General features: G+C 47.3%; 1 protein-coding gene across 1 annotated transcript; it reads right to left on the bottom strand.

The window, feature by feature from the left end:
- Positions 1 to 6,153: 6,153 nt before the first annotated feature.
- LOC124679076 (probable carboxylesterase 12) lies at positions 6,154 to 7,480 on the bottom strand. Its single transcript, XM_047214901.1, has one exon. The coding sequence runs from the start codon at positions 7,281 to 7,283 to the stop codon at positions 6,300 to 6,302; it is 984 nt and encodes a 327-aa protein (XP_047070857.1). The 5' UTR covers positions 7,284 to 7,480; the 3' UTR covers positions 6,154 to 6,299.
- Between the last annotated feature and the right edge of the window lie 12,470 nt (positions 7,481 to 19,950).

Genomic DNA, 19,950 nt, shown 5'->3' with positions numbered 1-19,950 from the left:
TGTCACTTCTCGCCGTTCACTTTACCACACTTCAAAGGGTAGTTTCATCTTGAGACCATAAGGAAAATATTAAATGCACAACACATAATATCAAGAGAGAGAATTAACACACATTAATACTTAAAACCATAAATAATCTTAGATTCATCTTATATTCATGCTAGGGTTTCTCCATCTCCCAAAGAACTAATGGGACTACTCACAGATGGAGGCAATCAAGAACATCATCATAATCTTATGGAGGGGATTAAATGAATGAAATGAATTCGGATACAAATCCACAATAGCAATCAAGATTACAACTATGGTTGGAGGTGGATGATGGTGATGCAGCGGTTGATGGTGAAGGGGATGATGCCTTGTCCTCCGAGGATCCACGTAGCAGCCCGGATGTTGTCTTCTACAAAGTTCCGTCTCTAGATTTGATCTGGGGCGGTGTTTCTCTGTTTTGCGGAGCTGTGTGTCTCGGATCTCTGCGCCGTATGGGCCTGGTGAAAGTATATGACGAGACGGTGCTTGTGGCAGGCCATGTGGATGGACGGTACGGGCGGGCCTTGACCGTACCGATGCCCGTTAAAGTTACTGAAAGTTGTCCTTACATTGTCCTTTTGCCCAGGTGCATAATTAAATGCTAAAATGAATTCTATCGCGTCAAAATGCTAGAAAATGATAGTTTTCACTGATATTTTATCATTGCCTTATGATTACGAGATCCTATGTAGACAAGCATAAAAGGGCGCGGTAGCACAGTGAAATACAAAAATCCTACTACTACTCATCGATAACTTAACTAAATAATGTTGTAAAACATGCTAAAAATGCACTATCAGTGACCTATATGAATACTACGCCGTATTTAGTTACCGTACATTGCGTATTGATAGTTCGGTGACCGTATCGATTTGGGTCTTCAAGTTTTGGTACCGCTGATGCATTTTACTCAATAGTAAATCCTACTCACACGATGACACGCCTCACTCACTCGCTCTGTCACACTCATACGATGTCATGTTTGCTGGTGAAGTTTCCAACACCTTAGCGATTGTACCGCTTTTGTGGCGCACAATATTGTACATAGATGGATATTATTCTTGGAGTGTAGCATTACCTAGCCACTTATCCTCCCGGAACCTTATTTCCCATCCATCCTTGATTGTGAACGAACTATGTAGGAAGAAGTATTTCTTAGTCACCGTTAGGCCAGCCAAGAAGTGAAAGTCCCCCAATTTTGAATTACCCTCAGACAATGCACATGAGGATATGTACTTCCTTTTCTTAAGAGTTTGTTACACCTCATCTTCGGTAAGAAGCTTGAACAACCATTTAGGTAGAAGGGCTCTATTCTTTACCTCAAGGTCATGAATCGCATGTCCTCCTTGGCAATAATTATACTCTATTTAGACAGTCGACATTTCTTTTTATCACTACCACCTTGCTAAAAGAATCTTGATCAGAAATAACCTAATTATTGCAAAACTACTTGTGATAGATGGAAGAAAGAAATCATATACTCCCCGGATTCATATTACTTGGCACTGATATAGATGTATCTAGACACATTTTAGTTTTAGATAATCTATTTTAGCATCAAGTAATATGGATTGGAGGGAGTACAATATCATGTTAACTTCGTACCGGATTTCTGAGAACCAATTTTCAACCAAGAGATAGTAACTTTCTTTCCAACTATTTGAACTATTTTAGCTTTTCCTCAATTTTTTTTGGTAGAGTAAGCATACGCACCCGAGAGCTAAATTGAATTTCCGCAAAGACTCGTGCTATACTATTTCCTCCATCTTCGTATAGAAGGCCACAAACTCAGAATTTATATACTAAGAAAACAAAGGAAACTACTCCGTAATAAGTAATACACCCTCCGATCTATATTAGTTCCCACTAATTTAGATGTATCTAGATATATTTTAGTTTTAGGTACATCCATACTACTGGTAAGTAATATGAATCGGAAGCGGTATAATCAATTACGTGAAAATGTTTTTATGTTACTAATTAAATCCATTGTGGAGTCCCTTTGCCTATGAATGCATGCAACATTCGTATTAATAAGCATCGAGGTAGAAATCTACTTCTTCGTAGAGTTTGCACGTATTTTTAGGTTGTCAATTTGATAAACATAATATCAATTGTACAACAAAAAAGTTACTATATCTATCCAAACTTTCTAATGACTAGCAAAGGTGGCCGTGCGATGCACCGGGAAAAAAAAGCATTGCAACGGATGACGGTCGCCGGATAAATTGAGCTAATAATATGTTTGAGCGTTGTTGTGTAGCTATTCTTCATATCGCCAATAGCCGCCTCCATCTCTCTGGGGTCAACGAAGTGGTCGTAGCACTTACTGCGCTTGTGATCGAACATCGTTTTCGTCAACTACCCGGCCTCACTATATGGTCGCTAAACACGATGTTGTTTCTGATGGTCACATTTAGGATCTCGATAGAGACATTTTCTGCGGCACAACAAGCAATTGTCAATGAACGACCCATCGATGAAGATGACAATTAAGCCAGTGAAGTCCTTATCGAGGCCAGTAGGTAGGCCTTTGTGGTATATTAGGTTTAGTTTTATATTAGTATTCTATTGTTTATTATTTCCTTGTATTTCAGTGCAACGAAAATTACCTAGTTTTGCTAAAACTTGCATGTTACAAATTTGCATCTACTAAACCTAAAATGGAAAGAAAATTAAAGATTATATATAGGACAACGCCCGTGCTTCGCTACGGAGCAAAGAGTATTCCCATCTGGTTCGTCGTCCAGCTGCCCGCCCACATACATCCTACTTATGCAAGCACACAACACCGTCAGCTAGGTTATATCAGGATTTCCGATATTTCGTCGAAAACTGATTTTATCGGTCACACCGAGAAAAATATAGCGAATCGAAATTTTTCGGTATTCAAATAATCTGCTTAATTTTTTGTTGATGAATTTTAAATAAAATAGTAAATTAGTTTGACAAATCTTTGCCGGTATTTCAATCGGTATTTCCGGTATTTCCAAAATACTGAAAATACCATTACCAACCGTTATTTTTTGCCTACATAGAAAGAAAACATGGGGTTCAGCGCATGGAAAATTCAATTCCTTACTATCATTCAGATCAAAGAACAGTGGTGCTGCTTGTTTGATTCGAGGCAACTTGCGAACATACTGAGCCAGTAGTATATGAGCCGGTTGGACTCCATATAGTAAAGTCTGAAACCTGTTGTACAAGATTCACACAAATAAAAAACAATCAGTTAACAGTAACAACAGCCTAATCTCTGTGCCAATTAATTCAAAATACTAATGAATCTCATTGTGTCTCTTTCCCAAATTAGCCGGCGGTGGAGACTGGGAGCTCGCCGCTATGGAGCCGAGGAGGGGTTTCTCTCTCGACCTCTCTTCTCTGTCTCGTTGCGGATCATCCTCCATTTTTCTTGGGCCATATAGGCATGGCTCCATCAGTCGTTGCATATCTCAAGGAATCCAGCGTAATTGGAATCATCTCATAGGCGTCCTGGTCATCTCTTAGGCATCAGCACATGGGATTCAGCTCTTGTTCTTTTGTTATTCCTGAGACGGCTTGTTGATTCGGTCAATTTCACGTATATGAAGCAGTAGAACTTGTTGCAACGGAACGAGGTGGGACTATTCCACAAACACACCGAAGCTCACACCCAGCAATATACGAAGAAACCACGAAGTGATCGTCCCTGAAGGTGCTCTTGAATTGGGCCCGCCCACGGTACAAACCAAGGCCCGCACCAGCGACCAATCGCCCAACACGAGCGAGGCGATTTTCCTCTTCTATCTGGAAACAACGAAACGGTATGTAGAGCGTGGCAATTTATAGTATTATGCGATTTGGTGGGAGGGCAAAACGGTCCCAAAAAAAGCGTTGACGAAACTTTTTGGCAGAAATTTTGGTTATACGGATCAAACCAAGGAAACGTTAGCTCCTTTATTATTAGGTATAGACTAGGACAATGCCCGCGCGTTGCTGCGAGAGAGCAAAATATTATAAATTCATAATAGAAAATAAAACATTGCTCTAAAAACATGCACAAATAAGCGAGACCAGTCAAAGGAGACCATGAGACACCTTGTCATGGGTTTGTATTTCTTAACTATACTAACCAAAGTATTCGATAGACCATGTCTGCATTCTTCACAACCGAAACAACAAAGAAAATAAATTAGTCTGAACGCTTGATCAATTGAGCTCTCACGAGCGTATGAACGAACAGGTAAAGAGCTTACAGCGAATAATTGACACCTGATTGATTCAGCTCTTAAAGTAGTGGTGGCCGTGGCTTTCGGCGGTAGACCTGAAACTGATGAGAAATATTTCTTTTATCTTTGGGGATCCAATCTTCGCCTGAAGAAACAGCTTAGCAACTGACAGGGAGCACTGGCTCAGCCATCCTCGAATCCACTCAATCCGCGCTACTTGCTCGCCTCCGTCGCGGTGGCCGCAGCCGAGGCTGCACGGGTGCGGGGTTCACCTTGTTGACGGTCGCCAAGGGCCGCTTATTCTCCAACTGCATCTGCTGACATGCGCTACTCGTGTCTCGCCATCAGGGCTTCCATCAGCTGGCCTGCATTTGGACCTGGAGTTTAATGCCTCGTCAATCATGGATGAATGCAAACACTAACACCTGAATTTCTAGCCCAAACACAGAACCGATGCCCCGCCTGCCTTGCTCCACGGCTTAAGCAGAGCAACACAACACGCAAACCCACACAGCCCTGCCAGACCCACGGCTGTGTGGAGACCGGAGAAACGGTATGAACTGCAGCGCCATCTAGACATGCCCGCCGGAATCTCTCGTTTCTTCATGTGGACCTCGCGCCTCTCGCCGATCAGGTGCAAGCGACGGGGCCAACGGCCATGCGATCAGGTGCGAACGACGGGGCCAACGGCCATGGCGACGACCAGCCAGGGCCACAATGTTGCCGCCCACCGCTTGACATCTTCATATGCTTGTCATCTAATCCTCTCCACGTTCTAATCTTCCCCCATCTTCACCTCTTCAATCGTTCATCCCCAAAACCTATAGTTCTGTTAACGTCTCCTACCAGCCCACACCAGGATGCACATGCAACAGTTAACAAGACTACAAGAGATGGTAGTAGTAGTAGGAGGATGTGAGACTTTGATGTGCAGATTCCTGCCTAGACTGCTTCAAAATATTCTCTGTGAGTCCAGATCGCATCTTGATCTTTTTCCAATCGATGTAGCATGGACAGAACCTCAATTCAAGTCTTGATTGGATCTTTGTTTTCTTTCGATTGATTTTACCGCGGATTGAACTTCGCGAATACAGCGTGGAGAAGGCCAGGAACTTGCCGTCGCGGTTCAGCAACCGCTTGATCTGGATCAAGGCATGATGGGTTCCGAGATGACTCGGGGGCACGGAATCCCCGAGCCCTTTGCATCGATCTGAGCCCAGCTGCTGTCGGCGACCACCCAACTCGACGATCCCCCGAGTTCTCCTGTATCATTGACCGGCGGCGAACAACCCGGCGGAATTGAAGAATCAATGCCGCTCACGCCGGAGGAGGGCTGCAGCGCCGGTCGCCGGGGATCGAGCGGATGGAAGCTTAATTAGATCGAATCTAGGTTTATTTCGGCTGTGTGTCTCGGCGGCTGACTATTTATGAGGGTCAAATCGATAAAGCTGGGGCGTATCACGGTCGCGCGGACGAAATTGGGCCAGGCCCAAGGAAACGACGAAGCAAGAAACATACCGACGGACAGCAGCTTGGCTCGGAGAACAAAAGTAACGAACCGGTACGGTGGTATTTGGCTGTATTATGCGATTTGGTGGGAGGGTAAAACGGTCCGAAAAAAAGCGTTGACGAAACTTTTTGGCAGAAACCTTAGCTCCTTTATTATTAGGTATAGATATAGATATACATATTGTTAAATTTGTGATCTAGTGATAGGCGCGTGCTCTATGAACCGGGAAGGAGGAGTAATCATTTTTTTCGGTTAGTGTTGGCGGCCTTGTATAAAATTTAGTTTTTGTAGTGATCTTGTATTTAAAAACGGAGAGGGTACGATTTATATGGACGTCCGTACTGTACTCGTAGATAAACTTTTCTACTAGCTGAATTCAGCCACGCAGCATGGCAGCGCTCAATGTAGATAAACGAACTTCTCGTATATTTCAAAGCACTGAGTTTTATTTGTGTATGAATCCACGAGAATAGTAGATCCTGCTCACACGTCTCGCTCAGTCACACTCAGACGATGCCACGCAGTGGGCAAAAGGAACAACGGGCGGGTAGTCAAGCACGAGAAATGAAATCCGCGACGCGGTCCAACATCTCGGCGGCCGCCTCCGTGCCCGGTCGCCGGAGGTGGAACACGTGGCCCTGCCCCGGCGTGTCCACCAGCTCCGCCTCCCCGCGCCACCCGCTCGCGAGCAGCGCCGCGTGGTACGCCCGCCCCTTGGCCGCCAGGAAGTCGTCCTCGGCCACGGCCACCATCACCCTCCCGCACGGCATCGCCTCGAGCCGCACCGACGCCCCGGCGGACGTCGGGCAGATCCTCGGGTCGTCCACGTCGGCGTCGGGCCGCGCGCACGTGAACGCCCACTCGCGGCGGATCCTGACCTCCAGCTCCGGCGCCATGGTGTTCGACGGGTCCCAGAAAAAAGGGTGCACCAGCATCACGCCGGCGATCGCCGCGCCCGGCTGCAGCGGGAGCCCCTCGGAGGCGGCGCGCAGGGCGACGTTGTGCGCGATGTTGGCGCCGGCACTGTCGCCGGCGAGGAACACGCGGGAGGCGTCCCCGTGCGCCGCGAGCCACGGCTCCGATCCCCCGGGCCCGGCGGCGCAGGCGTCAACCGCCCACGCGAGCGCCGCCCAGGAGTCGTCGTAGGCCGCGGGGAGCGGGTGCTCCGGCACGCGGCGGTACTCCGCGGACACCGCGATGGCGCCGGCGCGGGCGGAGAGGGCGTTGAGGTAGCGGTGGTACGTCGGGGACGCCGCGGACTGGACCATGAAGCCGCCGCCGTGGACGTACACGAGGACAGGCAGCTTCTTGGCGCCACCGGCGGCAGCAGCTGGAGGGAGGTAGAGGCGGACGGAGAGGCCGGTGGCCGGGTCGATGGTGACGTCCTTGGAGGCCACGCCCGTGGCGTCGTCGAAGGACGCCGGCACGGTGTCGGTGCCCTTCAGGCGCTCGATGCTGCCGTTCTTGTAGACGCGGATGAAGGGGAGGAGCTCGATCTCGACATCGCTGGGGCAGGCGGCGTCGCTGGAAGCCATTACGGTGGATGCGCTATGTGAAGGCGAGCTTGTGCTATGGAGTGCGCCAGTGCGGTGGAGGAAAAGTGAACTAGTAGTGGAACAAGTAGGAGACTGGCCATTTGGATGAACAAGTTGGAAGTTTTTAAATCCACAATCTTGGCTGCCGGCGGCTAAGCACGGCGCAGCCACACGAGTTTGTTGTCTCGGCGATCTCCATCGCTGCACTCGACTGATATAGACTTTACATGGGAAGTGGCCGCCAGTTTTCGATGGTGATAGAGCCGATGGAGGATGGGAAACAAGTCAAGTAATGTTGTTCGAGCTAGCAGGACGTGGATGGCTGGGAGCACACGTACGTGCTGCCGTTGCTGGTAGTTCAGAAAGTCTTCGTGTCTTTGTTACCAAAATTTCACCGATTTTTTAATCATGACTAACACTACAAAGAGGCTCAAAAGCAATAGAAAAATACATATAGATCATTAGCGACGACTACAGACACTAGTGTGAGCCGTAAGATGCGCCGTCGTCCTCACGCCTCCATGACCAGAACAACAACTATCGCAAATGATGACAGTCGCATTATCATTTATTTTTCTATCAAAGACATGTTCTACCAACTTAGCTTAGCCTATTTCGTTAGACATCATCCGACGGTCTTGGTCGCTGAGATTCTCTGCTACAGTGTCGCACATATAAAATTATAAAAATATGGGTTTTCCAAATAATATACAGCTTAATGGTATGCTTAGTTATAACACAGTAGCCACAAAAAGGTCCTAGCAAGAAAGAAGCATCTCATCAAGGTTTTTTAATTTAGCTCTTATCTATTGAACTCAATATCACCATATCAGGCGTTGTTGGCTATAATGTGTTTTGTCAGTGTATACTTGTACGTTCATATGCACACAAGGAGTATTATAGCGAAGAAGCTAGAAAGGCGCATGAGTTAAATTTTGGTAAACTTGAGCAGATCGAAATTAGGTCAGTTAGAAAATAAGCTTATTCCAAACTGAGCTAAAAACAATGGAACAGGTTAGATAGTTGCTTCATGTGTGAGAGCACGTAAATAGAGTAAGTGTTCTCACCTGCCAAACTATTTGATTTGAGATGTAAATGTTAGGAATGAGCACATAGTATTCATATTGGGCCAAAAGCCAGTACATATCCATGTGTTATAATATTCAGGAAAGTCCCTCATACACTGGGGATATACAAGAAAGTGGTCTATATATCACTAACACCCCCTCCCTCCCCCGCGCAAACTCATGGTGGGTCAACAACACTGAATTTGGAGAGAAAGAACCCATACTGCGCCTTCGTGAAGAAGTCAGCGAGTTGTAACTCGGCAGGCACATACTGTAGAGCCATAACCTGGTACACAGCAGTACGCACAAAGAAGGCATCAGCACCTATGTGCTTGGTGAGCTCGTGCTTCACCAGGTCACGTGCAATGCTGATGGCAGCAATATTGCCCGACAAGAGAGGAGTCGGTGCGTCAGCAGAAACACCAAAGTCCTCCAATAGCCAGCGTAACCAAGTCACATCTGCAATCAAGAGAGCCATCGCTCGCAACTCAGCCTCTACACTCGAACGAGAGACTGCGATCTGCTTCTTGGTCTTTCAAGCAATGAGAGAACCACTAAGAAAGACACAGTAGGCAGAAAGAGACTTGCGATCCGATGGATCACTAGCCCAGGTAGCATCTGAGTAGGTGTGGAGCTGTAAGGAGCTGGAACTAGGAAAGAATAGACGACGGGAGATGGTGCCACAAAGATAGCGTAGGAAACGAAGGAGATGACTATAGTGGACACAACTGGGAGTAGACATGAACTGACTCAGAATGTGGACCGGATAGAAGATGTCACGGGTGATAGCAAGGTAAACAAGGCTCCCGACCAAGTGACGATAGCGAGTCGGGTCCGGAAGAAGATCACCATCAGTGGCACGGAAATGGACATTGAGCTCCATAGGATTCTCGACAGTGCGCTCATCACCAAGAGCGGCACGAGTGAGAAGGTTCTGAATATACTTCTCCTGGGAGATATAGAAGCCGTCTGAGGTAGAAGAAACCTCAATCCTAAGAAAGTAGCAAAGAGGACCGAGACAATAAAGTCTGAAAATTGCTGGTTTCAATAGCCCCCATCGCGCATGTCAACACCCGGATTTTTAAGTCCAGATGCCTGTTATGACATACCTCGCAATCCCAGGAATATTGTTGTTGCGAGACATAATAGTTGAATATCATAAGTCGTCATTCATTACATACCATAGTCGTCTTACAAATAGAGATCACATGATCCATATTACACAAATAGTTGATCTATTGATCAACATACACAAAGTTCATAGTTTCGTAGCGGAAGCGTAAATAGAAGGGACTCTCTAGTCCACAGGCCAACGTCTGACGTCAGAAGATTCCCTAGTTGTCGTAAGCGTCCTGCTGGTCGTCCTCTTCATACTGCTGTTCTGCTTCATAGTCTGGCCATTTGAATAGCCAGGGACAAAGCCGTGAGTACTTTAAAGTACTCGCAAACTAATACTAATGTAAGTACTAACATTGCTATAGAAAGGGTTCTAAGCTCTAGGGTTGTTTGCATAAAGCCAATTTTAGTTCATAAACATTTTAGTAAACAACTCTTCATGTGCTAACTAACTCAAGTGGGAACATTAGTGTCATTCCCACAACTCTGTTGTGATTCGAAGTCAAAGTTACCTTTCAAATTCACAAGTCACCATTCACCATTCATAGTTTTAGAAAAGTTCTGATGACGGAACAGTATGGCCTTCCCAACTGTCCATAACCGCGGACGCGGCTATTCGAATAGGTTTAACTCTGCAGAGGTTGTACACTTGTGCCACAACAATTGCAATAGCTCGTCGGGGTAATCGGCCCTGATTTATTGTACGCGAGTACGCGAACTACCAATCCTAACCTTTCATTTACATACCCTAGTATAGGCACCTCTCCCCATGAGCTTGGCCTCCCGGTGATAGCCAATTGTTATCCCGGGAACTGCACAGGGCTTGGCCGTACAATTCACCTCAATAGTAGTTTTTAAATTAGTTACAACTATGTGTTAAATCATATGAGAGGTATTCCTCTCATTTAAATCTTGTTCTCAAGTAATTCAACATGAGGTAGTGACCATGGTCTATATGATCTCATATTGAGTTATTTGGTGACATTAAATCACTACCATGTTAGTATTAAATTGCATGAGGTATGGAACCTTATTTAAATCATTTTCTCAAATGATAAGTATGAAGAGGTTGACTTTGGTCAACCTAGGTCATATATTATTCATAAGAGAAATTAAATCTTAATAAGATAATGAGAGGAAATTATTTCTCTAGGTAATTAAAAGTAACACCTAAGTTACTATGAGAGGAAATTATTTTTCTTAAATAAGAAAAACACATCCACCAACTTAATAGTAATGTGTGATGCTAGTCTAAGTTGTGTGAATCATGTGTGCGCTTAGTTTAGTAAATAAGTTTGGTATGATGATTGTGTACCCCGTATTCGTATTTTAGACGCTAGTACCGGAGACTATCAGGAGGAGGAGGTCTTCTACCAAGAGGAAGGAGAAGAGAACTTTGACCACCACCTCAACCAAGGCAAGATAATACTCTTGCAAAGTGCAAAGCTCACCATGAGCAAGGCATTACCCCATTTACTTTATGCTTATGATCCTATTTCCCAGCTTTACTTTACAAGCTTTATTTACTTTTGTTTTATCAAAGTACTTTTTGATTTATGATTCACTTGATTAGTATTGGATTAGTACAAGAGTATCAAGGTTAGCCTAGAAGCAAAGCAAAGTACTTAGCACCCCTCATACTTAGATGCTAGTGCTAAATTAAAAGTGACTACCTTAGTTGGGAACTTGTGAAATGAAATGACTTTGAAAACCTTGGAATGATGAGTCATTCTATTTGAAAGATTTTGAAGGTGAATATGATCTCGTTAATGACTTGGTGAACTTTACAAAAACCGATGGTTGGGTTCGGATGCGATACCATTCCAATTTTACAAGTACCCCCACAATACCCGAATCCGGGTAAGGCTTAGCTGGAAATTTAGGTGTCTTAGTATGGGTTCCCTCTGAACAAGCGTCATAGGGGTTATGCCGAGGCTGCCTCCGTTGAAAGTGAAATGACGTGAATTGAGGTGAATTGTACGGCCAAGCCCTGTGCAATTCCCGGGATAACAATTGGCTATCACCGGGAGGCCAAGCTCATGGGGAGAGGTGCCTATACTAGGGTATGTAAATGAAAGGTTAGGATTGGTAGTTCGCGTACTGCGTATGATAAATCAGGGCCAGTTACCCCTGACGAGCTATTGCAATTGTTGTGGCACAAGTGTACAACCTCTGCAGAGTTAAACCTATTCGAATAGCCGCGTCCGCGGTTATGGACAGTTGGGAAGGCCATACTGTTCCGTCATCAGAACTTTTCTAAAACTATGAATGGTGAATGGTGACTTGTGAATTTGAATTTGAAAGGTAACTTTGACTTCGAATCACAACAGAGTTGTGGGAATGACACTAATGTTTCCACTTGAGTTAGTTAGCACATGAAGAGTTGTTTACTAAAATGTTTATGAACTAAAATTGGCTTTATGCAAACAACCCTAGAGCTTAGAACCCTTTCTATAGCAATGTTAGTACTTACATTAGTATTAGTTTGCGAGTACTTTAAAGTACTCACGGCTTTGTCCCCGGCTATTCAAATGGCCGGACTATGAAGCATGAACAGCAAGATGAAGAGGACGACCAGCAGGACGCCTACGACAACTAGGGAATCTTCTGACGTCAGACGTTGGCCTGTGGACTAGAGAGTCCCTTCTATTTACGCTTCCGCTACGAAACTATGAACTTTGTGTATGTTGATCAATAGATCAACTATTTGTGTAATATGGATCATGTGATCTCTATTTGTAAGACGACTATGGTATGTAATGAATGACGACTTATGATATTCAACTGTTATGTCTCGCAACAACAATATTCCTGGGATTGCGAGGTATGGCATAACAGGCATCTGGACTTAAAAATCCGGGTGTTGACAGCGCAACTCCACAGCCGCAGCGACGCTTCGCTCCTCCCTGTCGCAACGGCACCACATCGATCGGATGGTGACCAGTCGGCCCATTTGACAGAATTTCTAGCCCGGTTAACCACATAACTTCCAACTCGGTTTGCAGAAAAACGGCCGTTGCGCTGCCTTTTGACGCGAATTGACGCTTTTTTTGCGAATTAAGGAACTTCATTGCTCAAATAATGGGATAACAATCCTTTTCCAGGATATCAACTAAAAAAAGGTGGTGTGAAATTAATCCACAAACACCTCCTTCTAACTGAACTAGCCAGTTTAGCACAATTGTGGGCAGCTTCATTAGCTAGCCTCCCCACAAAAGAAAATTTAAGACTAGAAAAACTCCCACCAAGCTCCATGACTTCCTTGCATATGCTAGCAATTATAGATTTGCCACCACCAGGATCATCCATCATCTTCAACACCTCTTGTGCATCTGTCTGTATCTCAACTTTTTGGTAGTTTCTTTCCAAAGCAAGTTGAACTCCATCTCTAATTGCTTGTGCTTCCATTACTAAAGCGCTTGTTGCATGCTCATAGAAGATAGCCTGACCTCTAATTAGCATGCCATTGTGATCTCTCACCACCAAGCCCGAGGCCCCTTGGAGCGTGTCAAGATTGAAGCATGCGTCGACATTAATCTTCATGGTTCCCTGATCAGGGCGTGTCTACCATGCGAATTGACGCTAGGTACCCGATTAGAGCTTCTTGTTTCTTTGCTTCTGGTTTTGCGTTTCCAGCACGACTCGTGTTGTCCCTCTTATCGACCCCGACTCCGAATCCGGCACAATGTTCCCGGGTCGGGGGGACGTGCCACCGTACCGCGTTTCCGGCTACTATGGGCAGGATCCAGACGAATGCGGGCAACATGTCAACCGCGTTAGCCATGCCCCCGGAAGCCCAAGCCATGGGCAATAGCTAAGGCGGACGCTAGGCGTCCGTCGCCCGATGCGCGTGCGAAAATCGGTTGTAGCTGAGCCATTGATCAACCATTCTGCGGTAGGAATTGACTCCCTATTCCTTGCATGTTGTGGTCCCTTCCGACCCCTGAGTCTCACGTGGCGTGGTCGGATGCAAAGTCGATTTCCCCTGCATGCCTGCTGCATGTGATGGCGATTTGCACAAAAATAACCAAAAATGAAAGAAAAGCACAGACTGACCCTCCGGCGAAACTATTTCACTCATCTAACCCTTTTGTGTGGCGCCCCTCTCATGGGCGCCACACATGCCCATGTGGCGCCCCTGCTGCCGGAACCGCAAACCCATCCGACGTGGCTCGTCGACGCTGAGCTGGCTAGCCGATCCGGACGTGGCAGACCGTGTGGCGCCTGCCCTGCCGGCGCCACACATTGAAAGTGTGGCGCCCGTGGCAAGGGCGCCACAAATCCACTTAAGTTTCGGCCGCGCGCGCGCCCCCAGCCCGACCCTTCTTCTTTCTCCTCCCTCTGTTCTTCCTCTCTCTCCACAGGCGCACGGCCCTCTCTCTCCCCCACTCTCCCCCCCACCAAATCCACCACCAAATCACCAGATCTGTCCGTGGAGATCGTTCCCCATCCATTTCTCAAGTTAATCCCCTTCGAATCTTCTCCATTCATCCACTAATTTCATAGATCTTGCTAGATTTGGACATGAACCCTAGACATGGATTTTTTTTGTGCACTCTATATTGTAGTGTTTGTGTTGGAGATGGTAGCCTCATGTATGCATGTGTTTGAACCATAAATTTGTTGAAACCTAGATATGAAATTTCACATGTATGTGTATGAACCCTATGTATGTATGTGTTGAAATGTGTAATATTTAACTAGGAAATGCATTCAAATGTGTTACATATGCCTAGTATTTGTGATGGAGTAACTCATATTTGTTAGTGGAATGGGTCATAATATGGTTCAAACATGTAAACATGTAGGATGGCCGGTCCCGGTGGCCGGCGAGGCGGTCGAGGCCGCGGCCCTGGGCGCCCCCGGGGCCGGGGAAGGGGCCGCCGCGGTGGAGCAGCAACGGATCCACGCTCACCGTCACATGCATCCTCCTCTTCTTCGCATGAGGAACGTTGCTTCGAGTTCCTCCTCCGCATCGACGACGACCCACTCGGCATCAAGCGGCTACCTGACAAGTTCGCCGAGTTCGTCAATGGCGTCGAGCCGGCGCAGTTGCAGCTACGGGAGGCTAGCTGCAACTTCTGCCGCTGGCCCGTGGAGGTCCTGTTCGACGGGCAGGGCAAGATGTACCTGCACACGGGGTGGGACAAGTTCGCCCGTGACCTCGCGCTCGAGCCCGGCTGCCAGCTCACCTTCCTCTACGAGGGGGGCGGCGATATGATCGTCAAGGTGTTCGACGACACAGCCTGCCGCGTGCACTACCACACCGATAGTTAGAACTTAGAGTGTTGTGAACTCTATCTTCATTGCTATGTGTTGTTTGAATTCTATCTTAAATTGTATGAAACTATGTGCTATGATGTTAGCTATGATGATGTTATGTCTATGATGTGTGTACGAAATTGTTGTTGATATGATGTGTGTATGAAATAGCTGTTGACATGATGGCAGTTTTGCTGGAATATGGTAGGATTTTTCAAGGTTTTAGCACAAGTCAATGTGTGGCGCCCTTACCACTGGCGCCACACTGCACTGTGTGGCGCCCCTCGCCCCCTCCCATCGGCGCCACACATCCCGACACATCCATTTGCAATTGACCAAAACATACTGTAAGATAAATCATCAAGGACTTAGCCGTTTTGGCGAGGCTCAATGTGTGGCGCCGACGCCACGGGCGCCACACGAGCATATGTGGCGCCCTTCCCACGGGCGCCACGCAAAGAGGCTCGCCAAAACGGCTAAGGACTAATCGTCCGGAGCCCCTGGATGTTTTCGACCCAAATGGTGATATATGTTGGCATGTATGGCGCCGATGCCACGGGCGCCACTCAGTGCAGTGTGGCGCCAGTGGGAAGGGCGCCACACATTGACTTGTGCTAAAACCTTGAAAAATACTACCATATTCGAACAGTTTGAGTACAACATTGCACTGATTATCAAGGTTCAAAGGACACAGCATAATGGTTCAAATGACAAATAAGGTTCGACGACATCAAGGTTCCAATTACAATAAGGTTCAATGACATGAAGGTTCGAGAAGATCAAGGTTCACACAACATCATGGTTCGACAACATAAAAGGTTCGACAACAAGAACATAGCCAAATGGACATCACTGCGTGGCAAAGGCTCCCTCCCCCCTCGCCTTCTTTTTCTTAGATTCTTCAGCCAATTCTTCCTTCTCCCTTATGTCACGAGCCAACTGAACGACCGAATCGAAGAAGTGGTGGCGCTCCTCCGTCTTTGCATCTTCCGTTTGAGCTCTTTCCTCCTTGATGCGTGCAGCCTCCCTAGCCACCTCTTCTAGGTGCATCCTATTGGCCCTCTCCCTCGCTATTTGCTCAAGTTGGCAGCTCCTCAGGAATTTTGCCCGTGCCTCGCGGTCCCGTTCGGCCTTTAGCTTGTCATTCCTCCTCTTGTTGCGCAATAGGTATTCCTCATACCCCCTTTGCATACGATCATCTTCCTCCTTCTTCTTAGCTATCTCCTCCCACCTCTTCCTCTCAAGTTCTTCCTTCTCCCTCTTCTGCACCGTCCTTACTGCCTCCTCCCAAACGGACTCCTCCTTCTCATTGCCCTCCCATGCCCCCTTCCCCTTGGTGGGTTGAGTTGCCATACCTGAAAACCAAATTTAATAACCAAAGTTAGTCATGCAATAGGAAAATAGAAAGTACAATGCAATTAGTAACTTGGAGACACATACGGATAAGTCCCCGCTAGGTATCCTAGCATACTAGTACCCCGACGGCCACCATGCCGACCTCTACTAAGCCCAACGTGAATCCTTGGTTGCCTTGGACCTTGTCGCCATTGTGTTTGATGCCTTGCGGCTTGTTGCCTTGGAGCTTGTTGCGTAGGGGCTTGTTGCCGTGGGGCTTCTTGCCTTGGAGCTTGTTGACTTGGAGCTTGTTGCGTAGGAGCTTGTTGCCGTGGGGCTTGTGTGCTTGGAGCTTGTTGCCGTGGGGCTTCTTGCGTTGGAGCTTGTTGCCGTGGGGCTTGTGTGCTTGGAGCTTGTTGGCTTGGAGGAGGTTGACGCGGCGACGGTTGGCTTGGAGCTTGTTGGCTTGGGGTTTGTTGGCTTCGAGGTTGATTTGAAGCTTGTTGGCTACTTGATGCTTGACTTGTGCTAGCATCATTGCCCTTTGATTTTTTGCCGGATGTGCACTTCCTTTTATTGTGGCCCTTACTATTGCACGATCCACAATTAGTTGGCTCGCGAGCTTCTTGGAATAACCTGTTTCCCGAATGACCCCATCTATCCATATCTCCGTGATACCTCTTTGTCTTTCTTCTTCCACGTTTCACAACCTTCCATTCCGGATCCGGCCAAACTTGCACACCATGATACTCCGGCCATTGTGATTGATCCAAGTAAGGACAAAACCTTGGAGCCCATGTCCTCTTTGTGGCTTCAATTGAGAACTCGGACTCCCGAACGGTGAGCGGGTTATTGTAGTCGACACGTCTAGTGCGTGCCGATGTTAGCAAGTGGGAGCAAGCCAAATGAAGCAAAGAGGGCCTCCTACATGTGCATTCACATGTCTTCAGGGACACACGGAAAGCCCGGCCTCCGTGTTGGACACCACCTTGTGTGGTGCCTCCCGGCTCATTCACTTGGTAAACCCAGTCAACATTGTCATAACATGTAGCCGTTTGGGAGTCGGCCTTCCTCGCCTGAAAATCCATGAACTCTTGAACCTTCTTTGGGAACTCGCAATTCAAAGCAATTTCCTTCTCTGTTTCATCGGTGTAGTTCTGGAAATAGACATTCAACTTCTCGAATGTGTATTGAATGATTACCGTCACGGGCAATGCACGGACACCCTTGAACACATTGTTGAAGCACTCGGCCATGTTGCTTGTCATTTGGTCATATCTCCTCCCATCCTCATCATAAGCTCTCGCCCACTTTGAGTTAAATACGAGGTGTCTATGAAGAAACTCTTGACCACTCGCGTTGAGGTCTTTGTGCTTCAGCAAGCCGTTGTATAGGTTTGCGAAGCGGCGCTCCGAATAAGCGAGGCAACAATCTTGAAGAAGGTCAGACAACTCTTTGCTCTTGCATGCCCGGTAGAAGTTTGCACAAAAATGCCTCATGCACCATCGGTGATGCAAGGGAGCATGCCCGGGGATTGCAAGCTCCACCGCATTGAGAATTCCTTGATGACGATCGGAGATGACACACACTTCCTTTGAGGGTGGTATGACCCTCGTCCTCAATATGTGGAAAAACCATTGCCAGTTATCATTGTTCTCAATCTCTACCAATGCAAAAGCCAGTGGTACTAAACGGTTGCTCGCATCATTTGCTATTGCCACCAATAGTGTGCCCATGTACTGCCCGGTCAAGAAGGTACCATCCACGGCTATGACGGGCCTACAATGTTCGAATGCCCTCGTGCATTGCTGGAATGACCAAAATGCACGGTGAAATACCCTCACTCTTTTACCATCATGCAATGTCATTTTGGTTGCGGAAGGCTCGACCACATGCACCATGCCCGGGTTAGTTGCGGCCATCGCTAACAACAACCTAGGGACTCGGTTGTATGCTTCCTCCCAATCACCGTACAACATCTTGAATGCGGCTTGTTTGGCCTTCCATGCCTTCCCGTACTTGACGTCGTAGGCAAACCGGGATTTGACCGTATCTTGCACGGACCTAATGCTCATGATAGGAAGTGATGATATCTCCGCCGAGAGCTTGTATGCAATGAACTCGGATGTGAGTTGACGGTGGTCCGGCTGCGCATCCTTGCCATCAAGCTTCGGCCCCCGGCACATGTGAGTGGCTACACAGCTTGTTATGTGCCAAGAGGGCCCTTTTTGAAAGGTCTTGCACGGACAACCCATGGGCACATTTTATCCACACATTTTAGCGTGAACCGCGTCTTCAAGTCCGAGTGAACAACAATGTAAGGGCGATGATGCTTAATGGAGAACTCCTTCAACCATATCTTCAATTCCAAGAAGGTATCAAACGTGAGCCCTTTAGAGATCATAGACGTCCTAGCTTCCACATCTCTCTTGGATATTGGCCTAGCTCCAAGAAGTAAACTATTGCCACCATCAACCACGGCTCCATCCGCAAGACTAACATCACGGAACAATGGTACCCGGATATCCCGTCCGGTTACCTTCTTGAAGATCTCGGCTCTTTCGGCTTCCTTAGCCGTCAAGCCATCCTCGTCAACCTCCTCTTCGGGTCCATCATCATCCGAGTCCGACGCATAGCATCGGGAATAAGGAATGGAGTGGTCCATCTCCTCTTGCGTCCAATATTTATCCAAATCACCGACATTGTTGCCATTCATCTCGAAACAATCATCACCATCGTCATGCTCGTCATACTCATTATCCAACGGAGGTTGTTGGGCAATGGGAGATTGGACAATGGGAGATTGGGTGGCTTCTTCTTGGCTCATGGGTGGTGGACTCCTCTCTCGAACGGGGGAGGAGGGCCGGTTAAGGTCAAGCTCGATACGAGCATCAACCGTCTTGGTTGCAAACAACTCCAAAGCCTTATCTTGTGACCCGGCCACCGTCTCCTTGTAAACAGACCAACGCTGCTCGGAGTTGATACGCATTGTCTTCCAACAGGTGTGCATTCCAAACCCCACATTATGCCTTCCCTCTAGCTCAACACCATCATTTGGCTCATTTCAATTCAACTCAACCCTAACTTGTGCTACCACCTCCGCAAAGCTAGGGCTAAGGTCAAACACCAAGTCAACCTCTTCCGGGTCCGGCTCTATGTTTCCCTTCAAGAAAGCATCCTTATCCACATGATGAACATGAACAATTCTTTCCATCCCCCTAGCATAATGGGAACAACACATACACACATGTGTTCATTAGTTACCATAATCAACATAATCTACCCATACAAACTAGCATACTACCATTTCTCCTACTTGAACAACCCTAACATCCAACCAAATCCATCTCCACCCTCAAATCAACCAAATCCACATCTAGGGTTTCACATGTACATTCAACCAAATACACAAAATCAATGGATGAAAAGAAGGGGAACGGAGGGGATTACCTCAAGGAACGAGTTGGGAACGATCTCCACGGACAGATCTGATGATTTGGTGGTGGATTTGGTGGGGGGAGAGGGGGGAGAGAGAGAGCCGGCCGCCTCCTGTTCTTGAAGCGAAGAAGAGAAAGAAAGAAGACTGGGTCGGGCTGGGGGCGCGCGCGCGGCCGAAACTTAAGTGGATGTGTGGCGCCCTTGCCACGGGCGCCACACTTTCAATGTGTGGCGCCGGCAGGAGCGGCGCCACACGGTCTGCCACGTCGGATCGGCTAGCCAGCTCAGCGTCGACGAGCCACGTCGGATGGGTTTGCGGCGCCGGCAGCAGGGGCGCCACATGGGCATGTGTGGCGCCCATGGGAGGGGCGCCACATAAAAGGGTTAGATGAGTGAAATAGTTTCGCCGGAGGATCAGTTTATGCTTTTCTTTCACTTTTGGGTTATTT

The sequence above is a fragment of the Lolium rigidum genome, chromosome 7, assembly GCF_022539505.1.
Source record: "Lolium rigidum isolate FL_2022 chromosome 7, APGP_CSIRO_Lrig_0.1, whole genome shotgun sequence".
NCBI classification, from domain to species: domain Eukaryota; kingdom Viridiplantae; phylum Streptophyta; class Magnoliopsida; order Poales; family Poaceae; genus Lolium; species Lolium rigidum.
Note: the sequence above shows the minus strand (reverse complement) of the source record. Positions and strands in the feature narration are given on the sequence as shown.